The sequence below is a fragment of the Canis aureus genome, chromosome 35 (assembly GCF_053574225.1).
Source record: "Canis aureus isolate CA01 chromosome 35, VMU_Caureus_v.1.0, whole genome shotgun sequence".
NCBI lineage: Eukaryota > Metazoa > Chordata > Mammalia > Carnivora > Canidae > Canis > Canis aureus.
Window position 1 is genome coordinate 8,600,339 of NC_135645.1, and position 23,266 is coordinate 8,623,604.

General features: G+C 39.1%; 1 protein-coding gene and 1 long non-coding RNA gene across 5 annotated transcripts in view; one reads left to right on the plus strand and one right to left on the minus strand.

The window, feature by feature from the left end:
• IGSF11 (immunoglobulin superfamily member 11) overlaps nt 1–23,266 on the plus strand; it is a 182,379-nt gene that overhangs the window by 48,382 nt on the left and 110,731 nt on the right. Inside the window, exon 1 of one of the 4 annotated variants that reach the window (XM_077883915.1) lies at nt 10,676–10,823. The exons of 2 other annotated variants lie outside the window; for them this stretch is intronic. In XM_077883915.1, coding sequence (XP_077740041.1) covers nt 10,772–10,823 — 52 coding nt within the window. In that variant the 5' untranslated portion in view covers nt 10,676–10,771. Of the gene's footprint in view, nt 1–10,675; nt 10,824–18,368; nt 18,508–23,266 lie in introns of those variants that run through there. One more of the 4 variants, XM_077883919.1, reaches the window with a different exon arrangement.
• Nucleotides 117–10,367, minus strand: LOC144305126 (uncharacterized). The gene is made up of 3 exons (XR_013372142.1): nt 10,203–10,367; nt 2,379–2,528; nt 117–272 (listed from the first exon to the last, which is right to left on the minus strand). It is a non-coding gene; the product is annotated as an uncharacterized LOC144305126 (long non-coding RNA).

Here is a 23,266-nt window from a genome sequence, read left to right on the forward strand (position 1 = left end):
CAACTTATTGGAATTAAATATCTTTGAGGCCATCTAATATTTTCTTCATTGTGTTACCATAGAAACACAGCATGGCTCACTGTTGTTAATTCAGTTCCAATTTTTATGGGTTATTACTGATTTTATTATTAATAGCACATAAAATCCAGGTATTATTTAATCTTTCAAGTGCACTAACCATAAAATTTTAAATTGTAAGGAGTGGTAGTAATCACTGAATTGTGTAAGTATCTTCTAAGGAAGAATGTTCATTAACGGATTCAGAAGACAGGCTGAAATGCAAACAAACAATTCTTTAGTACTAAAAAGTAGCAGAAATAGTTACCAGTTCCAAATTGCCAAGCAGGTTGCTCATTCAAATAGAGGTGTTAGGGTATAGTGGAAAGAAGGCTGCCCTTACAGTCAGAAAGGTTGGGTTTTACTATTTGGGTTTTACAACTTAAGAACTGTATGTTTTTGACCAAGCATTTTAAAGTTTTTTTTTAAAACCTTGGTTTTATTCACCTGGGAAAATGAGGGGGAAACTATCTCACAGGGCTGTTGACAGGATTTATTTATTTATTTATTTATTTATTTATTTAGTTTTTTGACTATTCATTTGCCTTATTTTTAAAACATTTTTTTTTATTGGAGTTCAATTTGCCAACATATAGCATAACACCCAGGGCTTATCCCGCCTAGTGCCCCACTCAGTGCCCATCACTCAGTCACCCCAACCCCCCACCCACCTCCCCTTCCACTACCCCTTGTTCATTTCCCAGAGTTAGGTGTCTCTCATGTTTTGTCACCCTCACTGATATTTTCACTCATTTTCTCTCCTTTCCCTTTATTCCCTTTCACTAATTTTTATATTCCCCAAATGAATGAGACCATATGTTTGTCCTTCTCCGATTGACTTATTTCACTCAGCATAATACCCTCCAGTCCCATCCACGTCGAAGCAAATGGTGGGTATTTGTCATTTCTAATGGCTGAGGAATATTCCATTGTATACATAGACCACATCCTCTTTATCCATTCATCTTTTGATGGACACCGAGGCTCCTTCCACAGTTTGGCTCTGTGGACATTGCTGCTAGAAACATCTGGGATGCAGGTGTCCCGGCGTTTCACTGCATCCGTATCTTTGGGGTGAATCCCCAGCAGTGCAATTGCTGGGTCGTAGGGCAGGTCTATTTTTAACTCTTTGAGGAACCTCCACACAGTGTTCCAGAGTGGCTGCACCAGTTCCCATTCCCACCAACAGTGCAAGAGAGTTCCCCTATCTCCATATCCTCTCCAACATTTGTTGTTTCCTGTCTTGTTAATTTTCCCCATTCTCACTGGGGTGAGGTGGGATCTCATTGTGGTTTTGATTTGTATTTCCCTGATGGCCAGTGATGCGGAGCATTTTCTCATGTGCTTGTTGGCCATGTGTTGTTGACAGGATTTAAATGAAACTCTCTGTTAATGCAGATAGCATGGTGCCAGCACATAGCAAGTATGCATAAATATGGACTGAATTTAAATCTGAAATGTACATGTGACACTGGCTCTGATCCACACGCTGATCAGGTATTTACCAGACTGGAAGGTATTTTTCTACAATTTCTGGTGCTTTTTATGGCTTGTTTTTTTCATGTTTTTTGACTACTAGGTAAGATGTTACCTCTTTAGAAAGATAATCTCTGCTGGCTGTAATCAAATAGGACCTCACCTTTTTTGAAGTAAAAGTTCATGAATCTCTTACCTCCTTCTAGAAAGGCAAGAACCTCAGGACACTAACTCTGAAGGCAGTGTTCTTGGTGGCAAACAACATAAATTGATGGTGGTTAATTAAAGCAGGAAAGGAGAAGATGGGAAGTCTAAAGGATCAGAAAACAAGCAGCAACCAAAGGAGGCTAGGTCACCAGAATGACATCATAGGAACAGTCCAGAGATAACCAATGCTGGAACCAGGTACTAGATGTCACAACTGGGATCATAGCCACAATTACCTCTCTTCAGTGGACAGTAAAATGAATTCTTTATCCCTTCCTTATTCTTATCCCTGAATTTTTGTGACACTTGCTTAAGATTGATAATCTAGAGGTGAGCCTCTCTAATTGGCTACACGTTCTGTTATGTGAGCATGCTATAGTTGCTAGGAGTTCAGAAAGCATTTTTGGCATTTGCAGTGGAAGATAGACTCTGATTCCCACTGAGAATAAAACTGGGGAATTCTAGAACATTGAAAGAAGAGTCTTGATGCTTAGCAGTCACAAAATACACAGCAATCCTTCCCATAGTGTACTCCTTCAAATGCTCAATGTCTACCAATACTTTTTCCCCTTATATTTATATTTTAAAAATACATAATGTGTCTATCTTCTCACAACTGTAAAATCACTCAATTCTACCTTAGGAGACAATCCAAAGTCTTATGATTATTTATGGTTCCCAGATTTAAGTCCAGTGGTGATATTCATTCTTCTTTGTGGGTTATTCTTATGTCCTCATATTCCTCAGTCTGTGGACTGACTATAAAATTACCTGCCACCCATAACACCCTAATAAAACAAGAAGAGGAAGGAAACAAAGTTAGTTGAAAGTGTAAATATGTAAATGACACAGCAAGGAAGAGATAGAGGTAGAGGATACAGACATTATTTCTGAAACTAATTATTAGGCCATAGTTATGTTAATTCTGCATCTTTATGAGGTAACATTCTTTTTTTTTAATAAAGATTTTATTTATTTATTCATGAGAGACATAGAGAGAGAGGCAGAAACATAGGCAGAGGGAGAAGCAGGCTTCCTGCAGAGAGCCCCATTCAAGACTGGATCCTGGGACACTGGGATCATGCCCTGAGCCAAAGTCAGATGCTCAACCACTGAACCACCCAGGCGTGCCAAGAGGTAACATTCTTTTAGCACATTCATAGAAAGTACTTGAGTTTCAGTCCAGGCCTTGAGTCCAGAATTTTGGGATTTAAGTATATTATCTTTCTTTAAGCAATGTGGTAGCATTAAAAGAATTCATCTACCCCAAGGCTCTTCATACTGCTTTTACTGTTCTCTGAGAATGGCATCTCAAAGCTTTGTTTTCAATGTGCACTTAATGAAATAATCATATAATTTTTTTCTTAATCCTTTAATAGTGAATAACTTTAATTTTCATATATGAAACCAATTTTACATTCCTGAAATAAATCCAATTGGTGTGATGAATTAATTACCTTTTTTATATATCACTGAACTTGATTTGCTAACATTCATTTGCATAATGTAAATCTCTATGTGCTGAAAATTGGCTTATCTTCTTTTCTCCCATTATCTTTGTCAATATTTGGTAGTCAGTATAATGCTAGCACTGCAAAATGAGTTAAAGAGAGTTTCATTTTTTCTTTATTGTCAAGTAATTTGCAAAAGATTGGAGATTTTGCTTCCTGAACATTTGGTGAAACTTGCTGATTAAATCCTCTGGATCTGTAGTTTTACCAGTAAGAAGATTTTAAACTATTGCTTTAACTATCTTAATTACATGGGACTATTCATATTTTCTGTTTATTTTTGAGCAAGCATTGGTAAGTTCTGTTTCTCTAGAAATTTGTCCCTTTCTTCTAAGTTTTCAAATTTATCAGCATAAAATTGTTCATTATTCTCCTTATCATTTTAATCTATAGCATCTGTAGTGATGTCTCCTTTTCAATTATGATATTATTTGAGATCTCTTTCTCTTCCCCCTGTCTCTCTTATTTTAAATTTTAGATAAGATGGTCAGCAAAGGCTTCAATTCATGTGCATGTGACAAAAGACCTACAGGAAGTGAAAGGAAAGCTATGCAAAATGTAGGGAAAGAATAATTTTGTTGGTTCCAAGGCAAACATGTTCCTGTTTGTTCAGGAGATGTTGAGGAGGTCATTGTAGTGAGAGCTGAGTGAATAAGGGGAAAATAGAAGAAGCAATTAGATAAGGAGGGACTAGATCCAGTTGGGCCTTGTGATAAGCAGAGTAATGGCCCCCACCCTGCAAAGATGCCCACTTCCTAATTCCTAGAACCTGAGAATATGTTCCCTTACTTGGCAAAAGCAAATTAAGGTTGCAAAGTGAATTAATGTTGCCCTTCAACTAACCTGGAGATGAAGAGATTATCCCGAATTATCCAGATGGGCACACTGTAATCATAAGGATCCTTAAATGTGGAAGAAAATGCAGGAGAGAGAGTCAGAGAGACAGCAATGTGAGAAGGCCTTGGCCTGATGTTGGTGACTTTGAAGATGGAGAAACAGGGCCATAAGCCTAGGAAAGTAGGTGGACTCTAGATGCTGGAGAAGGTAAGGAAAGGATTCTCCAGAAAGGAACACAGCCCCACAGCCATCTTAATTTTAGCCCAGTGATACCCATTTTGGACTTCTGACCTCAGAACTGTAAGATAACAAATTTGTGTTGTTTTATACCACTAGATTTGCAGTGATTTGTTAAAGCAGCCATAGAAATCTAACACAAGCCCTGTGGTTTATAGTAAAGATTTCTACTTTCACTGTGAGTGAGATAGGAAGTCGTAGGGCAGAGGAGTGATCTGATCTGATTCAATAGGATCATTCTGGATGCTGTGATGAGAATAGACTATTGAGGAATTCCTTCCCCCTTGTAGGTTTTGGCTTGACTGTCCCATATTTTATTGAGGTCTCATCAATTTTGTTTAAGATTTAGAAAAATATAATTTCACATTTCTTTTGTAAGTTGGGGTCTCCACTCTGTTTTGTTGCCAGAAATACAACTCTGAACTTGCTTTAAAGTTCTATGGAAAACTCGGAATTTGAACCAGCCAAAATGTGATTGCAAGTACCAATATATATAAAATCATATATTTTATGATTGAAAAGATTGAAAGATTGAAAGAGATTAGTTTAGATTAGTGAATACTGGTAAAGAGACTTTGAAAAATATTTGAAAATTATTTTCCTTGCAGTGTAAGAAAGAGAATACAAAGAGAACACTGAAGTGACATAAAATGCTTCTTATGCTGTTGCCCTTTTCAAGTCCTAAAAATCATAGTGGCACCATCTTAGATTTTCCATTAGGATAAATTCAGTAGCATTTTGTCTTAATGGGCCCTGCTCAGAGAGTAACTTTACCTGAAAATAAATGTGTTCATAATATTCTTAAAGTTTAAATTTGATTAATATATAATGTATTAATTTCCAAGGTAGAGGTCAGTGATTCATCCGTCTATAATACCCAGTGCTCATTACATCATGTGCCCTCCTTAATGTCCATAACTCATTATCCCATCCCCCCAACTTCTCCCTTCCAGCAACCCTCAATTTGTTTCCTATGATTAAGAGTCTCTTGGGGGATGTCTGGGTGGCTCAGTGGTTGAGCATCTGCCTTTGGTTCAGGTCATGATCCTGGGGTTCTGGGATCAAGTCCCATGTTGGGCTCCCTGTGCGGAGCCCACTTCTCCATTTGCTTATGTCTCCGCCCCCTCTCTGTGTGAATAAATAAAATCTTAAATAAATAAATAAAATCTTAAAAAAAACTCTTATGATTTGTCTCCCTTTCTGATTTCATTGTTTTATTTTTTCCTCTCTTCCCCTATGACCCTCTGTTTTGTTTCTTAAATTCCACATATGAGTGAGATCATATAATTATCTTTCTCTGATTGACTTATTTTGCTTAGCATAATACCCTCTAGTTCCATCCACATCTTTGCAAATGGCAAGATTTCATTTTTTTGATGGCTAAGTAGTGTTCCATTATATATATATCTCACATCTTTATCCATTCATCTATTGACGGACATTTTGGGATCTTTCCATAGTTTGACTATTAGGAACATTGTTGCTATAAACATTGGGGTGCAGGTGCCTCTTTGGATTAAATGTGTTCATAATCAAAGGACTTACAAGAAAAGAGCCAACTTTTCCCCAAATAGATGAAGATGTGAAACTTTGCTTCAGCAATATTCACAGTGGCCATAGGGATTAGCTATCGTAACAGGGATGGAAATACTGCTTGCCTTTGTGTAAATCCTATCTAGCACTGCTCTACCAGAGGACTGGGTAGAAACTGACAAAACGAGCAGATATCAGAAAGACTAAGCTGTCAATATATCTAGGTTATAAATTGATCCAACATTTGAGAAGGAAGTGTTAAAGTATGAAATGGGTTCTTTAACATAGGATAAAGTTATTGGCTTATCAGTTATTCTAACAATTCCCTTCTTATCTTCTCCACTCCTTTATTGCTATTCTAAAAAGTATTTTATTTATTTATTTATTTATTTATTTATTTATTTATTTATGAGGGGGTGGAGAGAGAAAGAGCTAGCGCATGAGCTGGGGGAGGGGCAGAGGGAGGAGCAGACTCCCTTCTGAGCAAGGAGCCAATGAGGGGCTTGATCCCATGACTCTGGGATCACAAACTGAGCCAAAGGCAGATGCTTAACTGACGGGGCCACCCAGGTGCCCCCTTTATTGTTATTGTTTGTTTATTTATTTATTTATTTATGAAAGGGAGACCATGCATGAGGCAGGGGGGAGGAGGTGGGGGAGAGAGAGAGTCTCAAGCTGACTCTGTCTTGGCCAGGCTTGATCTCACAACCTTGAGATCATGACCTGAGCTGAAATCAAGAGTCTGACAGCTTAAACGACCAAGCTACCCAGTTATACTGATTATAATTTTAGAGGCTAATCCCCTCTTCCCAAAGGAGAAGGGGGAACAATTCATTTCAAATTTTACTTCTGAAAGGACCAAGCTCCAGTCTAGCTTATATATATGGTCCTAAGTAGCTTGGTTAAAATAGTTACAAAAAAAACCAAAAAAAAGTTACAAAAATGAGTCACTGGATCAAAAAATATTTTCTAACTTTAAGAATGATCTTCTTATAAACTATTCCATGGACAAACATCCTCAAAAACTTAAATGCAATTAACTTTTAATTATATACATAAATGGAGAGGTGTAGGTGCTATTAATAATTTAAAAATAGCTAATTAAAAATAATATATATTTGGCTTTGGAAAGCCTTGTAATTCCCTCCATTTCTCTTTCTTAATTGTTTTTCTCCTAAGCTAATACTAAAATTAATTTTCCATTCTTGAATGCAGAGTAACGGTAGAAAGAGGATCTAGCATTTTGATGGGTGGAGAATAGAAGCTGGTCCAGTATTACATTTGGATTTGGATAATCTATATTTGATACTTAGGAATCGACTATATTCTCATGTCATCAATGTTTTTGAGCCAGGATTATTATGACACTGTATCAGAGTCCTTTACCCTAGGGTTCCTGGTCCCAGACATTCCCCTCTCCATTTCTTCTTTGGTCAGATAGACCAACTAGAGCTCCCTTAGAAGGGGTTGGGGGTGTGGCATCAAAATGAACAAAATTTTATGGGCTACTTATGCTGGGGTAGAATGGAAATGGTAGGAGTGGGGTGGAGATGGGACAAATGTTGGGGCGGCACCTGCAGTGTTCCCCACAGACAGTTGTTAAGACACTATGGTATATATAAATCTCTTCAGATATTGGTCTGTAAAGAGAGAAAAGAAAAAGACTTTGTGGTGTGGTAGGAAAACAACTATAGGATGAATGTCAGAAAACCTTGGTTTCAGTTTTGGTATTTACAATCCCTTGATCTTTTGGAGACTTAGTGTATTAACATGTAAAGAGGGGTAATAATACCTACCTTATCTACCCCCTGGGGATTGCTGGGAAGATCAGAGCAGATAATATATATGAAAACACTTAGAAGTTTATAAAGTATTACTCAAAGGTAAGATGTCTGTTGCTTTAGCACTTGGAATACTTAAAAGATTTAAAGAAATCCTACTGAGGTCATAAAGTAGATTAGGACGAAAGAGTCTGGGGAATTCATCTTTACTAATAACAAATTTACTCAAAATACATGCCAGTGGTATTATCTCTGTGAACTAAAAAGCATGTTTTTTTCTCTGTTTCCTGTGAGAGTGTCCTTTTGGGATGCTCTGTGTACTGCACTTAGAGTTTCTAGAACTCCCAATCTGCTTCCTGTGAGTCCACCATCTACCATCTGCCCCTGAGCTTTCGGGCAGCCAGATTGCTGCCTGAAATCGGATCCCCACTCCCCCTTCAGAAGCCACATTTCCTCTTCTACTAAAAGGGCTACTTCTCTTCCTAACTCACCAGATCCTGTTGGTAGAAGGTAGAAGGTACACTATGGTGACTTAGAGGCAGGAGAGCGACTCTTTCTCTGATTCATGACCTTGCGGATATACCCCATGTACAATTATGAGTTTTTTAAAGGGTGGAGGTCATATCTTATACTTTACGTTTAACCTTCAAGCTAACCAGTGTCTTACACGGTGTGGATACTTAGTAAATAGTTGCTGAGTCGATGTGCTAAGAAATATATGAGGCAATTTGCTTTATCAGGGCTTTTCATCCTAGATTATTAGGTTAAGAATGAATATTCTTTTTTTTTTAAGATTTTATTTATTTATTTATTTATGATAGACAGAGAGAGAGAGAGAGAGAGGCAGAGACACAGGCAGAGGGAGAAGCAGGCTCCATGCTGGGAGCCCGACGGAGGACTTGATCCCGGGACTCCAGGATCTCGCCCTGGGCCAAAGGCAGGCTGAGCCAAACCGCTGAGCCACCCAGGGATCCCCAAGAATGAATATTCTATCTCAATATTTAAATCTGGGATGATAGAGAAGTGAAGACCTATTCTGAGTAGCACCTGCCACTTGAGAGCTTCCTTGCTTTTCTTCTTATATTACTCTCATGCCCTACTTGGGACTGGGTTTGAATGTGGGAATATGTGTAGGACAAAACAAGGAAGTGAATTGGATGGAGGAAAATATGTAGTCCTTGCCGTGGCACTTAAAAGAATGAGCCCAGTGATGAAGTCATAGTTGAAGTTTAAAATTTCTGTTATTAATGTCAAATAAACTATGCTGTCATATTCTTTTTTTTGCCATTAGAAATCTGGTAAGGGATTCTAACATATTGGAAGTAGTGAGCAAAGTTGAAGCATCTTCAATTAATAAACTATATCTTTTCAGGGTATTGGTATTAAAGGTGATTGGCATTTCTTTTTTTTTTTTTTGGCATTTCTTAATGTGTTCTCTCTCTCTCTTTTTTTTTTTACTTAAAATTATAACATCACCATTTTCCAAAAAACAGTGCATCCATAATTTCACCATCTTGATACTGTTATTTTTGCATTTGTCTTCCGATCTTTGTCCAATGTATGGATGTTTTACTTACTTGCTTTTCTTCTGTGCATACTGTTTTCATTCTGAATTGCCCTGGGAGTATTATATCTGCCAGATGGAGTCTCAAAATTTCTGACTGGCTCCAAGAATCCTAATCGATGCTGCTGTAGAAATTGACATTTCCCCCTGGGGGAAGGCATGTCCAAAAATTTTAGAAGGTTCCCATTGGAGGCTGAAGCAGAAAGTGACTATGGGCTGTTAAAACACCAGCGATCCAATGAAAAAGGAAGGCAGGTTGGCTTTTAGAAGAAGAGAAGTAGGTGGATATTTAAGTAAAATAATTTCAGATGCCAAGAACATATCTCTTCCCACTTACCCAAAACAAACAGGAAACAAAAAATAAAAACCCAAAGTAATAATCACCATAATAAAATCCCCCTCTCACTAGTTGACGAAGAGTTGAAGTTAGTTTAGGAAAGCTATTACGTGGGGCACCTGGGTGGCTCAGTGCTTGAGTGCCTGCCTTTGGCTCCCAAGGGGAGCCTGCTTCTCCTTTTTTTTTTTTTTTTTTAAGATTTCATTTATTTATTCATGAGACAGAGAGAGAGAGAGAGAGGGAGAGAGAGAGAGAGAAGCAGGCCCCATGCAGGGACCCGACGTGGGACTCAATCCCAGGACCCCAGGATCACACCCCGGGCCAAAGGCAGGCGCTGAACCGCTGAGCCCCCCAGGGATCCCCATGCTTCTCCCTTTGCCTATGTCTCAGCCTCTCTCTCTCTCTCTCTCATGGATGAATAAATAAAATCTTAAAACAAAACAAAACATCTGTAATGTTTAAAATGGCAAATTTTAAATATCAGAAGCTGAGATAAATTTTACTAAAAGGGCAAGAGAAGACGGTAGGGGTCTTTGCTAGAAACGGGGAAGTGAGGGGACTAGTACAGCCCTTTAATGCTCTTTTATGGGAAAAAAAAACAAGAAAAGGTAGTGGGGTTGGGGAAGAGGAAAGGAAAAAAAAAGTTATGAAATGGAACAAACCTCAGCAATTCTTAATTTTGCCAGATTGCACGAGAGAGGAAGTGGACAACTAGAAATCATCTGAAAAGGGCCGCGGACAATCTTGTTGCTCGCAGGTGGCGGCGAGTCCCGGGCGCGGGCTCTGCGGGCCGAGACCGCGCGGGCCTGGGGGGCGGCCCGGGGCGGGGCGGGGCTGGGCTGGGCGCCCCCCATCCCCCCCCCGTCCCCCGTCTCCTCCCTCCACCCCCCCCCCCCGGGCCGCGCAGGTGCAGGTGGCGGGGCCGGGCCAGCTGCGCGCCGCGCCCGCTCCGGGGGGGCCGCCAGGCGTCGCGCTGGAGCCGCGGTTGCCCCGGAGACCGAGCGGCGAGTGGGCGGCGCGGAGCGGGGCTGCTGCGGGGCCTGGGGCGGGCGCGGGGCGGGCCTGGGGCGGGCCTGGGGCGGGCCTGGGGCGGGCGCGGCGGCCCCTGGGCGCGGGAGCTGCACTCGGCTCGGCCGCGCGTCCCACGGTCCCGGCCGCGGCGGGCGGAGCGGCTGCCCCAGGAGCGCCGAGGGCCCGGGCGGGCGGCGGGCGCGCTCCCCGCGGCCGCGGGATGACTCCTCCGGGCTCGCCGCTGGCGCCCCTGCTGCTCCTCTCCCTGCACGGTGAGTAGCCGAGCCCGCCGGGCCCGGGGCCGCCCCGCCCGGCGCAGGTGGCGCAGGTGGCGCAGGTGTGCCCCAGGTGTGCCCCAGGTGGCCCAGGTGTGCCCCAGGTGGAGAGGTAGCCGCCCCCGCCGCTCGGTCCCCGCATCCCCGACCCGCTGCCGACGCGCCGCGCTCTGCCGGTCACCCCGGTCACCCCCGGTCACCCCCGGTCGCTCACCGGGCGCGGCGCGAAACCGTTTCCGTGATCCCGCGGCTCCGGCAGCAACAGAGGTGCTTTGAGATAAAGGAGAAAACTTTAAATTCTGGCTTTACCGTGACCTTCAACTAGCACATGCAGCTTTCGCTGAGTCTGTGATCTTTGCTTTAAGAATAACTAACTGTGCAGTGCGCTACACCATGTCCGAAAACACTGATTTTATTTTATTTATTAATTTTTTTGTGTGCTCTAGCTTCTTCCCCAAAGCATTTACAGGGGCTTACAGAAATGCACAATGTGCAACAGCGTTAGAACAGAAAGACTAAACATCTGTGTACTTTTCTTAGTTTTTTAAGAAAACTGACTTTCCACTCTCGATTTAATCTCTCTTGCATTTTATTTTTCCATCACTAGCCGTCCTGTTTAACTCTGATTTTCACCTAACACAGTGCCCTTCTGTGAGCGCACTGTCCTTGGAATCAAGTTTTCTGTCCCATTTAATTGATGAGATTTATTCCAAAGGTTTCATTTAAAGAGCAGGTTCAGTGATTTATGGAATATTGTGGTTAACCTTGTTTGTTTCTGGAGATACCAGTATGTTTCCCATAGTTTTGTGGTCTCACTTGAACTGATAATGTACCAGGGATCTTGAAGTAACTTCATGTTAGTTGACTTAAATTGTTCGAATTTATTTAGTAGGGGAGAAAGAAAGACAAAATTTTGCATACTTTTTCCATAGATGCAAGTGAAGGAAATCATCAAAATTACAGAGAACTTTCCTAAAGTTCAGTAGATATATTTTTGGTGATGACGTGTAGACAATAATTAAGTGAACATGAGTACGTGCTAGCAAATTAATTTTGTCTGGTTACCCTTTTGAAGGGGCCGACATTTTTCTCTGTCCTACTTCTCTCAAGTGTGAAATAATTAGAGCTTTTTATACAATTCTTTGGCTATAACTGAAAATGTTTATAAATATTGCTATAAGAGCTGCTGAAGTTTTGGTAAAAAATATTCTTAACCTTCATCTATTACAATAAATGCTGCTCTCTTTTTGTAAGTAGCATTTGTGTATAGTTTGTTTTTGAATTATTAGGCAGTACTTCAAAGAGTGGATGTAATTTGCAGAAGCAGCCTTACAAGGTCATCTGATTTGTTTCCTTTCCTTCAGCAAAACTATTCCTCAGCTGTCCTAGGATGTTTTTAGAGACTTCCAAGGACAATTCAGCCTTCATGATAATCTATTCTGTAGAAGCACTTTTCACCCTCAGAAATGAACAGTTGTGTTCATTTGCTCAACATATATTTACTGAGCTCCCACTCTGGGGCTGGTGGAAGACAGGGATGCACAGGAGCTTGTTTGCAGCCCGTATGGAGTCTGCCTTTTTAAAACAGGCTGTAAGCATGCAAAATGATTCATGATATAAAGAATATATATATAAATACACACACACATATATATATGATTGCTATTTATTAATGGTGATAGCAAGGAAGACTTCATAGAAAAGTTTTCTGTAATCTGGACTTTAAGTTGGATTTGAATTGGCTGACATGGGAGTGGTTGGGCCTGCTTTCCTAGTCAGAGGAACAGCTTGGGTGAAGGATATGAAATGAAAAATACTGGGGCATATATCTTGAAAGGCCAAGTGTCTCGCTGCTAGAGCAGGAGATGTGTGCAAAGGAGAAAGGGCTAAAAAAAGTAGTAAAAGAATAGTAGAGAGCCTTGAATGCTGAATTTGGGATTTATTCAGGAGGCCACGGTCTCCTTAAGATGGAGAGCGGAGGGGGGTGAGCAGCTGTTGTGTGCCTACTTGTGCCTAGCATAACAGTCCCCAGAGTATACTGTGTCCTGACTGCCATTAAGTTCTTGAAGTCAAAGACAAAGTTGTTTTGAATGAATTAGGGCTCATCCCTAGGACTTAGAATGAGGAGAAGGGGTGGAAACATGAGCAAAGTGACTTCATTATGAAGGAGGAAAAGAAATGGAATGCTGAGTAGATAACCGTTGTAGCGTTGGCCACTACGAAGGCATGATACACGAAAGGTAGAAACAGAGTCTTGCATTTTTGAAAGAAAGTGGTTGTCAAGAGATTCCTGTTTTTATTTTTGTTTGAGTTTCTGTAGAGTAACTTCCAAGGGAATTTGGACTGAAAAGTTGGCTTCTATATAGTTTTACCAATGGGTTAGATATATCTGAAGTGGTTTTTTGTACTACTTGTGTAATGCCTTGAAATAGCAGTTACTTTCCAGAATCTGAGAAAATCCTGTAAAAAGAGAGATCACATGAAATGAAATGAAAATGAAAAGAATTATGAGCCTAAATGTTAGCATTCTGAAAAATTTCTTGTGAACTTTGATTCCTTAGTTCTAGCTTGAATTATGTAACTGCTTTGGAAGGATTCACTTTTTAGCAGAAAACCTGTCGTTTTCCCTACATGAAAGGTGACAGCCACTGGATGAAAATTTTAGAGAAATTAAGCTTAACACACTGTATATTCAATGTGGACTATTCAGGAAGCAATTTAAACATGAAATCACTAAGTGCTTCTAAAATGCTATGCTTAAGAACTGTTGTCAGGCTTAAGGTAATGATGCAATGGGTAAAGATCCCCACCCTCCCCACCCCCAAGTAACAGTATGTTGCACATTTTCAAATGGGTTTTCACACTTTGATAGTGGAAGCATTTATAATGAAAAGTCTCATTTGGATCTTCATACTTAAGCCATGTGATTTAGTGCCAAACAAGGTGATGTGCTGGTACACAAGATTCTTTAGCTGCAATGAGTCCTACAGAACAAGAGACTGGAAATACTAGCTGAGTTGAGGGGAAATTGTGGCACTCCCACTGAAATTCTCATCTTCCTTAGTTCATTTAGAATAGGGATTCTGAATTTATAGTTACCTACAATAGTGATATTTTAGGCGGTTGGAGGTAGGATTGCGGGATTTCTGGTAGCCCACTCACTTCAAGTATCCCCCTCCTTTGTTTGATAAGGACTGTCTGGCACTCAAATAGCTCACCCTTGGATTTTGAGAGCATCCCTCAGACCATCTGGAGGCTCTGATACCCTCCTTTAATCATAATTGAGACTAAACTGGTTTCGGAGGGGTTGTCAGTTCTTGGGTGGTATTCAAAACGCCATATGAAAAAAAAAAGAAAGAAAAAAAAAGAAAAAAAACCGCCATATGATTTGAACTGAATTTGGTCTTAAAAGTGGGAAGTTATTTAGTTACTTATTAGTTAAACTGATCTTACTAAATTGTGGAAGGATTTTTTTTTTTTCTTTCTATTAAAGTTTGGGTAATTGATTCCCTCCATACTGGTTTCCTACCACCTAGAAAGAGCAGTTTACCTTTGTGATGATTTAATAAAACATGAAGTTAGTCAAAGAAATAAAATCTGTTTCCTGATTTCACAAATGATAGACTCGGCCATTGACCTGGTACCAGTTCATCTTCATCATTGTCAGATACCACATAGCTGGTATATGGTGTGACTCTGCGTCACATGTATTATAGGACGATCATATTTTAGCAAATATCACTAAAATTTTTACGTTTATAAGAAAGATTAAAAAATACAAATTTGCCAATGTGAAAAAAAGCCTGTTCAATGAAAAGATTTTTTAGAAGAAGTCTAATTAGTGGTTTCCCTTCATTTAGCATTTTGATCTTTAGAAAGGTAACAAACTGGGACACCTGGGTGGCTCAGTGGTTGAGCATCTATCTGCCTTTGGCCCAGGGTGTGATCCTGGAGTCCCGCATTGGGCTCCCTGCATGGAGCCTGCTTCTCCTTCTGCCTGTGTCTCTGCCTCTCTCTGTGTGTTTCTCATGAATAAATAAATAAAACCTTTAAAAAAAAAAAAGAGAGAAAGTTAACAAATTGACAGTCTTAGATGCACACTTTTAGAAAAGCATTGCCAGTAAAGAAGTTGAGATGCCAGAAGCCCTGAATTCAGGAAAGTCTTGTACTACTTAGAGTTCTTTGGAAGAATCCCATGTTCTCATTAATGTTGATTCTTTTCTGTCCTCTTTCCTTCTCATCTTCTTCCATTTTTATTTTATTATTATTATTATTTTATTTTATGATAGTCACAGAGAGAGAGAGAGAGAGAGGCAGAGATCCCATCTTCTTCCATTTTGGAGAATGTTCTATCGTTCTATAGCATCAGGGTCTTTTAAGGTAAATAACACCATTCATGGTTCCTTCCAATGATTTAACTCTACCTAGTTTGAGGATACATCACCCATGGAGTCAAGTAGGTCAACCCAAAAATCACCCTAGAAGCTGGGCATTGTTGAGGATATGTGAGAATGTGGACATAGTTTATGCTAGTATTTTCCCCTTGTTCCATGATGTCAACTCTATGATATAACTCGGTGTGTATATGTGTGTATGTGTACGTACACACATATGTATATATGTATGTATGTACTTTTTCTAAAAGACATTATCATACCTGGCACAGAGTAAGTGCTCAGTAGATACTTGAGAATGACTAAGTGAGTGGTTACTTATATAATTGCTAATCCTGTGAGCCTGGAGTACCCGAAAAGAATGTTTTTTCCCCCTTTTAAAGAAAAGTAATTTTTGTTAAGCATTTTTTTAGGGATTTGGTGAGACTGTATCAGCTTCAGTGTATCTTTAAACCTAAGTATGTATTTTGTGAAGCAGAGGTGATAGAGATCTATTTTCATAGACTTTTCAGATTCTATGACTTTGGAAATTAATTTAAAAATATAATACAGATCTTTCGAAACTGATTTTTAGCTTATTTTTAATCACAAGGCTTTGAAATTGTCTACATTTGAAGTATTTTTTTCCTAAGGAATTTCTGAAGATGTTGCTCCATGCAGTAAGGAATGACCTTGGACTTTTGGGTGTTCACTTATAGCCATCAAGGTTCCCATTTCCGTGCCTTGTATTCTTCATCCTGAGGGCCTGTATGTCAAAACTAGTCTCCCAACGAAATAAAAACAAAAACAAATAAGGGAAAAAATTAGTCTCCCAAGAACAGAGACATAAAATAACACCTGTGTAGGGATGCCTGGGTGGCTCAGTGGTTGAGCGTCTGCCTTCAGCTCAAGGCAGGATCCCGGGATCAAGTCCCCCATCGGGCACCCCACAGGGGAGCTTGCTTTTCCCTCTGCCTATGTCTCTGCCTGTCTCTCTGTGTCTCTCTTAAAAACAAAAACAACCTGTGTAGTCTAAGCTCAACACCCCCCTCCCCCATCACAGATAGATAGTACTGGACTTTGTTTTAGAAAAAGCATTTAATTAGATGAGCCCTGTGTGGAGACATCATCGCCTGCTCCCAAGGGAGATTGCCAGTTGTCCTCTCCTCTCATTGCCTTGCCCTTTCCTGCAGTCTTCCATATTTCCCCCCAGAGTTTCTTCAGCTAGGATTTATTCCCTATGGACCATCCTCATAGTCTGTAGACACTCCTGAAATGTCATCAGTATTCTAATCATAGCTACATCCTCAACCACGTACTCAAAGGTGCCTTAAGGAACATCAGACATCTTTTTATAATACTTCATCTTTGTTTCCTTGTAGCAGGTCCATCATTACCTGTTATACAACTTTGGTCAGCGCCATGGTTCAGGGTCATTTGCCAGAACACAAAATATGGGGCAAAAAGTGAGGATAAAGTGTAGTAAGTGTCACTTGTTGCAGAACACATTGCAGTCAGGCTACATTTTAGGTTTTCATCGGGTGAGAAACCTTGTAGTACATTTCACTTATGCATATTGCCCGTGCGTAAATACAGATTGCCGTGCCAGCACTTGTTAGCCAAGACTTATGACAGTATGCAGAACATGTGAAGAATGTGTTAGCAGTGCAAAGATTCTCAAACTTTTGGCTTTGGGATTACTGGGGCCTTAAAGATTATTGAGGACCACAAGGAGCTTTTGTTTATGTGGATTATATCTATTAATATATACTGTATTAGAAATTAAAGGTAAGAACATTTAAAAGTATTTATTAATCAATTTAATAACAATAAATCCATTGTGTATTGACATAAATGATACATTTTCATGACAAGTAAGAATTTTTGCCCAAACCAAAAAATATTAGCAAGAAGAGGGGCAATATTCCACATTTTGGAAATCTCTTTAATGTCTGACTCATTAGAAGACAGCTGGATTCCCCTATCCGCTTCTGCATTCAATTTCTTATGATGTGTTTGGTTAAAATATGTGAAGACTGTCTGGCTTTACACAGCCATGTAGTTAGGGGTATTTTCATAGCATTTTCAAATAATTTCAGCTATTCTTTGATATTTACCAAAACTCAAGAAGTAATAGTTTCTTAAGGAGTGGCTACTGTGGGAAATTAGAAACCATGGCAATAAACATTTCTTGCTCTCTTATTTTAAAATCCATTGGTTTATCATGTGATTTGAGCGGATCTTTTATTCCTGTATGATTTTTTAGTACACTATACATTGATAATTTGGAAGATACGGATTCCTCAATACAGATTTTACAAATGTTGACATACATTGGATTGAATAATATAAACAAATCACATTTGTTAATATCACCATTGATCTTATCAGTGAAGTGATAGTCGTATTTTGTTCAGTGTTGAGAAAATGTCTGCCACATACCTCAGTCTGAATAATTGTGGTCTGTGAGTTGTTCTTTCAAGTGAAAATGCTGATCCCCCCAAAAGCAACTATCTTGTTCAGTTTTGTGCTCAAGGATTTGTATCAGGGCTTTTCCTTGGGACAACCATTTTCTTTGGTCTGCTGCATAAGTGAAATATGTTTCTTTTTTTATTTTTTATTTTTTTTTGAAATATGTTTCATATTGCCCATTTTGTCATACAAGATATTATAAAAGGTCAAGATTTAATAAAATCATTGTTATTGCTTCATCAAAGGCATTCTTTAGTGAAACTGGATTTTCTTTTTTCACTGTGAGCACATGATGGTGAAGGCCCAGTGCAGTGCCTGTGAGGACAGTTCGGTGCCACTATCCAGACAATGGTGGGGCACTGGCGGTTCGCTCACCACTGTGTCTGTACCATCAGCACAAATGTCAGCACAGGCAAAAGACAGATGACAGTTTGCCATTATTAAGAAAATGGTCTTTACCTCATGGATTTTCTGGAAGGATCTTGGAGACCCTGTTGGGTCCATGGACTGTACAAAAAGGTGGTATACTATAAGGGAATGTTAGATTTTTTTTTTTTTTAGAATTTTTTTTGAGACAAATGGCCAAAATTATTATATACTATGTAAGATGATATTAAATGGAGTATGCATTGATTGTTTAAACATAATAAACTCATTGAAGATTCTTTATTTTTGTATTTTATGTTTTTAATTACAGAAGTAACATTCTAGGCATAAAAATTCGAACAATGCAGAAGTGCTTAAGAACTGACTCATACCCTACCTACACCCACGAAATTCTCTGGTTTTGCTGTGCACTGTTCCAGACCTTTTTCTAACGACAACAAAGTCTGCATGTACGTGTACTTTTTTTTTTTCTTTTATGAGGATTTCTGTGGATCGCATAGAGGATCAGTCATTTATTTGCATTTTTTGGAGCTTTTGTTTGCCCTCTTTACCTAAAATCTAGGTTCAAAATTCAATTGTTTGATTGCACTTAGTAGGAAAGTAATCATAGCTACTAGGTAGAAAGTGTTTGTGTGTGTGTATTTTGTATGTGACTAACAACCACCATGCCATCAGATAATTTTTCATGAATTACTCATATTGTGTTTTAAGTCAATTTTATTGAAGTATAATTAGATTTTGGTAAGATGCTCCTATTTTGAGTATAATATTAGAGAGTTTTGATAAATTTATGCACCTGTGTAAGTGGAGTCAAATGTAGAAATTTCCATCACCGGAAAGAAAAAGCTCCCTCAGGTGCCTTTGCAGTTAACTCCTCCACTCTTGGGTCTAGTCAAATGTCGATTTGTTTCTGTAAGCATACATTAATTTTGACTGTTCTAACTTACCTAAATGAAATCATAATTATTTGTGCTTTGAAAAGTACAGACTTCAGGTTTTTTATTTAAAAGATCCACGTTCATTTTAAGTTAAACAGTACGAAGCAGGAGAAAAAAGTATTTCAACATAACATTCTAAACCACACCACCCAGATGTGTCCATTTTAATATTTGATGATTATGATTTATTTCTTGATAAATCTAGGTAGATTTCCATCATTTGGAATCGTTTCAGTGCTTACTTTGTCTTCTGAATTAGTTCATGTTTTCACTGCCTTTTTCTATTCAAATTGAAGGAGAGTTTGTATACATATATTATTGAGTCAAAATATCTTTCCTAGAATTTGTTAGAAATTACTCTCCATTTTCTGGCAATGACTGTTGCCGTGGTGAAGTATGAGATCAGGCTAAATTTAATTTTTCTCCCTTGAGAGTGATTTACTTTTTGTACCTGGATGTCAAAATCCTTTATCTTTATGGTTCGCTAGGTTAACCACAGTTTATCGTGATGTGCTTGTTTTTATCCGTTTTCTTCTGTGAGATATTATATCTTTTCAATATGCCTACTCACATCTTCCTGCATTTCGAATCTATTTTCCTGTATTGTGTTTCTGGGTATTCCTGTGTTTCCTATCTTACATTTGTTATCACAGACACTATGTGTTAAATTATTTTTTTCTCTTCTATGTAATTTATTTTAAAAATTTTTGACTCAGTTTATTTAAACTAAACCCAATTCACTCACTTCTCTTATTTTTTAAAAATAACGTCATAAATATTGTCCTATAATTTATTTATAAAACATAACAACTTAATATGGGTATTTTTCTGCATCTGTCATATGGATATACCCCTCATTCTTTTTAATGACCATTTAGTATAGCATAGCATGTATTTGCCATAGTTTATTTAACTATTTCTCCATCGTTGAACATTTTATGTTGTTTCGGATTTTTTTTTTTTTTAAGTAGGCACCATGCCCAGTGTGGAGCCCAACTTGGGACTTGAACTTGTGACTCTGAGATCAAGACCTGAGCTGAAATCGAGTCAGACATTTAACTGCCTGAGCCATCCAGTCACCTCTGTTTCTTGTTTTTTGAGATTAGTGATGTTGTAGTGAACATCCTTTTTTTTTTTTTTTTTTTTTAAGATTTTATTTATTCATGAGAGACACACACAGAGGCAAAGACATAAGCAGAGGGCTGGAAGCAGGCTCCCTGTCCGGGGGCCCGATGCAAGACTCGATCCCAGGACCCCGGGATCATGACCTGAGCCAAAAGCAGATAGATGCTCAACCACTGAGCCACCCGGATGCCCCTGTAGTGAACATCTCTGTATATATATAATCTATACGTTTGTGTAGGTATTTCTTCAGTTTGTCTTGCCCAAAGTGGAATTATTTGGATGTAATCATTTAACATTTGGGGGGAGATAACAATATTATGTGGGCTTTGTATAGTCAGACATATTGGGTTTAAATTCCTGACTTACCATTTATTTGCTCCATGACTTTGAGAATGTTTTAATGTCTGAGTTTGAGTTTGATTATCTGATACAGTGGAGATGGCCTTCGTTAAGAAGTACTAAATTAAATGACACATCTCAAATGGGTCTAGCATCAAAAAAAAAAAAAAATGCTTGGTTAGTAACAGTTACTAGGATTATAAGGACTGGTCAGCCCCAACTTGAATCAGAAGTTCTGTATGGGGAGTACCAGTGGGAGGCGTGGCCTGGGACACATCCTAGCAGTTCTCCAGGCCTGCTTTCATTTACAAAATGAGGGAGTTGAATAAAGTAATCTCTTGTTCTTTTCCAGCTCTGTAATCTCATGATTCTTTGATGTGGCATCCAAGTATTAAAAATACTGGCAATAAAATAAACTGGAGAGAATATATGGCTGGCTTTAACATATTCACAAGACTTGCCCTATAATAGTTACTCAATTTTCCTCTCCTCCCCCATAAATATAATGCAACTTTCTTTAATTCCAGGAATTAAAATCATCCTCATCTGTTGCAGAAAGATTACAAAAATTGGTTTCAAATATAAATCTTATTTTATGTTTTATTTTAAAATTTATTTTTTGCACTTTGGTTCAGGCTATGTACATACCTATTCTCTTAAATCCTTTATATCATAGACAGATCTTGTATGTGTCAGGGGAGGGTCAGTGGTAAGCAGACTATAAATATGACAGAAATTTTTTTTTTTTTTTTTTTTACCACAGTCACTGACTGTATTCTGGTCCTTTGTCTTGATTTCTATGACTTCTCTCTGCTTTTTTCTCGTAATGACTCTTATTTGTCTCAGCCAGGCATAGGTACCTAAATTTTATCTGTATGAGATTATATGACAAATACAGATATTTTCACAGTGCTATTGTTGATTAAAAGTGGGAAGCCTGTGGACTTTTTTTAAAAAGATTTATTTATTCATTTATTTAGAGAATGAGCTCGAGCAGGGGGGAGGGGCAGGGGGAGAGGGAAGAGAGAGAATCTTAGGCCCACTCTGCACTGAGTGTGGAACCTGATGTAGGGCTGGATCTGGATCCCACAACCCTGAGATCACGACCTGAGCAGAAACCAAGAGTCGGAAACTCAACTGACTCAGCCATTCAGGCGCCCCAAGCCTGTGAAGTTTTAAAAAGATGAAAACCAGGGAGTTTTAGCAGGGAGATAGTGATATGTAAATGGAAAGCTTTGGAGGGTTTGGTTAGGGCATGTCTGGATTCTAACTAGATTTTATGTCACTAATGGTGTTCCCCAGCTGTTTTCTTCGCATTTTAATGGAAGAAGATTTTTTTAAAGTATGTTCTATTTTATTTATTTTCACTTATTTATTTGCAGATGTATTTATTTGAGAGAGACAGAGATATTTTATTTATTTTTATTTATTTGCAGATTTATTTATTTATTTGCGAGAGAGAGAGACAGATAGTGACAGTAAGAAAAGTACAAGCCGGGAGCAGAGGGAGAAGCAGACTTCCTGTTGAGCGGGGAGCCCAGTGTGGAGGGCTCGATCCCAGGACCCTGGTCATGACCTGAGTTGAGGGCAGGCGCTTAACTGACTGAGCCACCCAGGTGCCCTGACAGAGGATTATTTTTATACAAAGCCAGGTAGTCTCCAAAATTGGCAAGAGTTGGTCACACCTGAGATTCATAAGCTCTCTGCCTACTGTGTTATCTTGGTAAGTAAAGTTTGTTTTCAGATCATTACATTTTTTTTTCCAAAATATTTACAGTAATTTACACATGATTCGTTTTCCTGAGTATATTTTCCAAAATTGTGACTTTTAATTCTTCTAATTCATGATCTCAGTGTCCTCAGAGCAAGGCATGTTTTAGTTGCCCTTTGATCAATCTGCATCTCTGGTTTCCATCTTAACACTTAAACTTCTTTGGACAGATTAATTCTGCTCCCCCCTACCCCTTCCTCCCTGGTTACTTCCAGTTCAAGGGGTTCAGTTGTCTTTCTCGTTAGTAAGAACGCGTAAGGCTGTGAGCCACAGGGACCTGGACCAGCACGGTCTCTTAGAGCCTTTAATTCCATAATGTCCTTGATCTGAGGAAGCCGCTCGGTAATCTCTTCACAATTTCCATGACCGAGCCATCTGCCTGCATTAAAATAAATCAAATCTGCTTACTCCTTCAGTGTCTAGCAAATATTCTATAAACTCATGATAATGGAGACCATGGACACAAAAATAATTTGCAATCTTGAGCATTTCCTCTGAATTCTCAGCTCAGATTCTCTCGACATAGTGGATGCCAGCTTTCTCTTTGACTTAAGTAAAGGGTGGTGGAAGCTTTTCCTCTAGTCCTTTGATGACTGTTATCCCGAGCTTGGCAGGGGAACTAATTCAGCTTTTCCGTATCTAGATGAACCACAAAAACTTTCCTTGCCCCTCTGCGTCATACATAGCGGCTAATTAGGTAAACACACATAGATGTTTAATTTCGTATTTGGCAGTTTGCATGGATGCTGTGTGTGTGTGTATGTATATATTTAGATCTCAAGCAGACTGATTTTGTGTTGGCACAAGCTTCCGCTCTTGGGCAGACTTTGAGTGTGTGGACTGTGGTGGTGTCACGCTGTATGAGGGAGTGCGTGATCCCGGTGCCTGTTCTTATGCAAAATAGTTTATTTTTTCACCTCTGAAAACCCCTGAATCTTTAGCATATTTCTACTTAGTATCCTTTTTTTTTTTTTAATTTATTTATTCCTGCGAGACACACAGAGAGAGGCAGAGACACAGGCAGAAGGAGAAGCA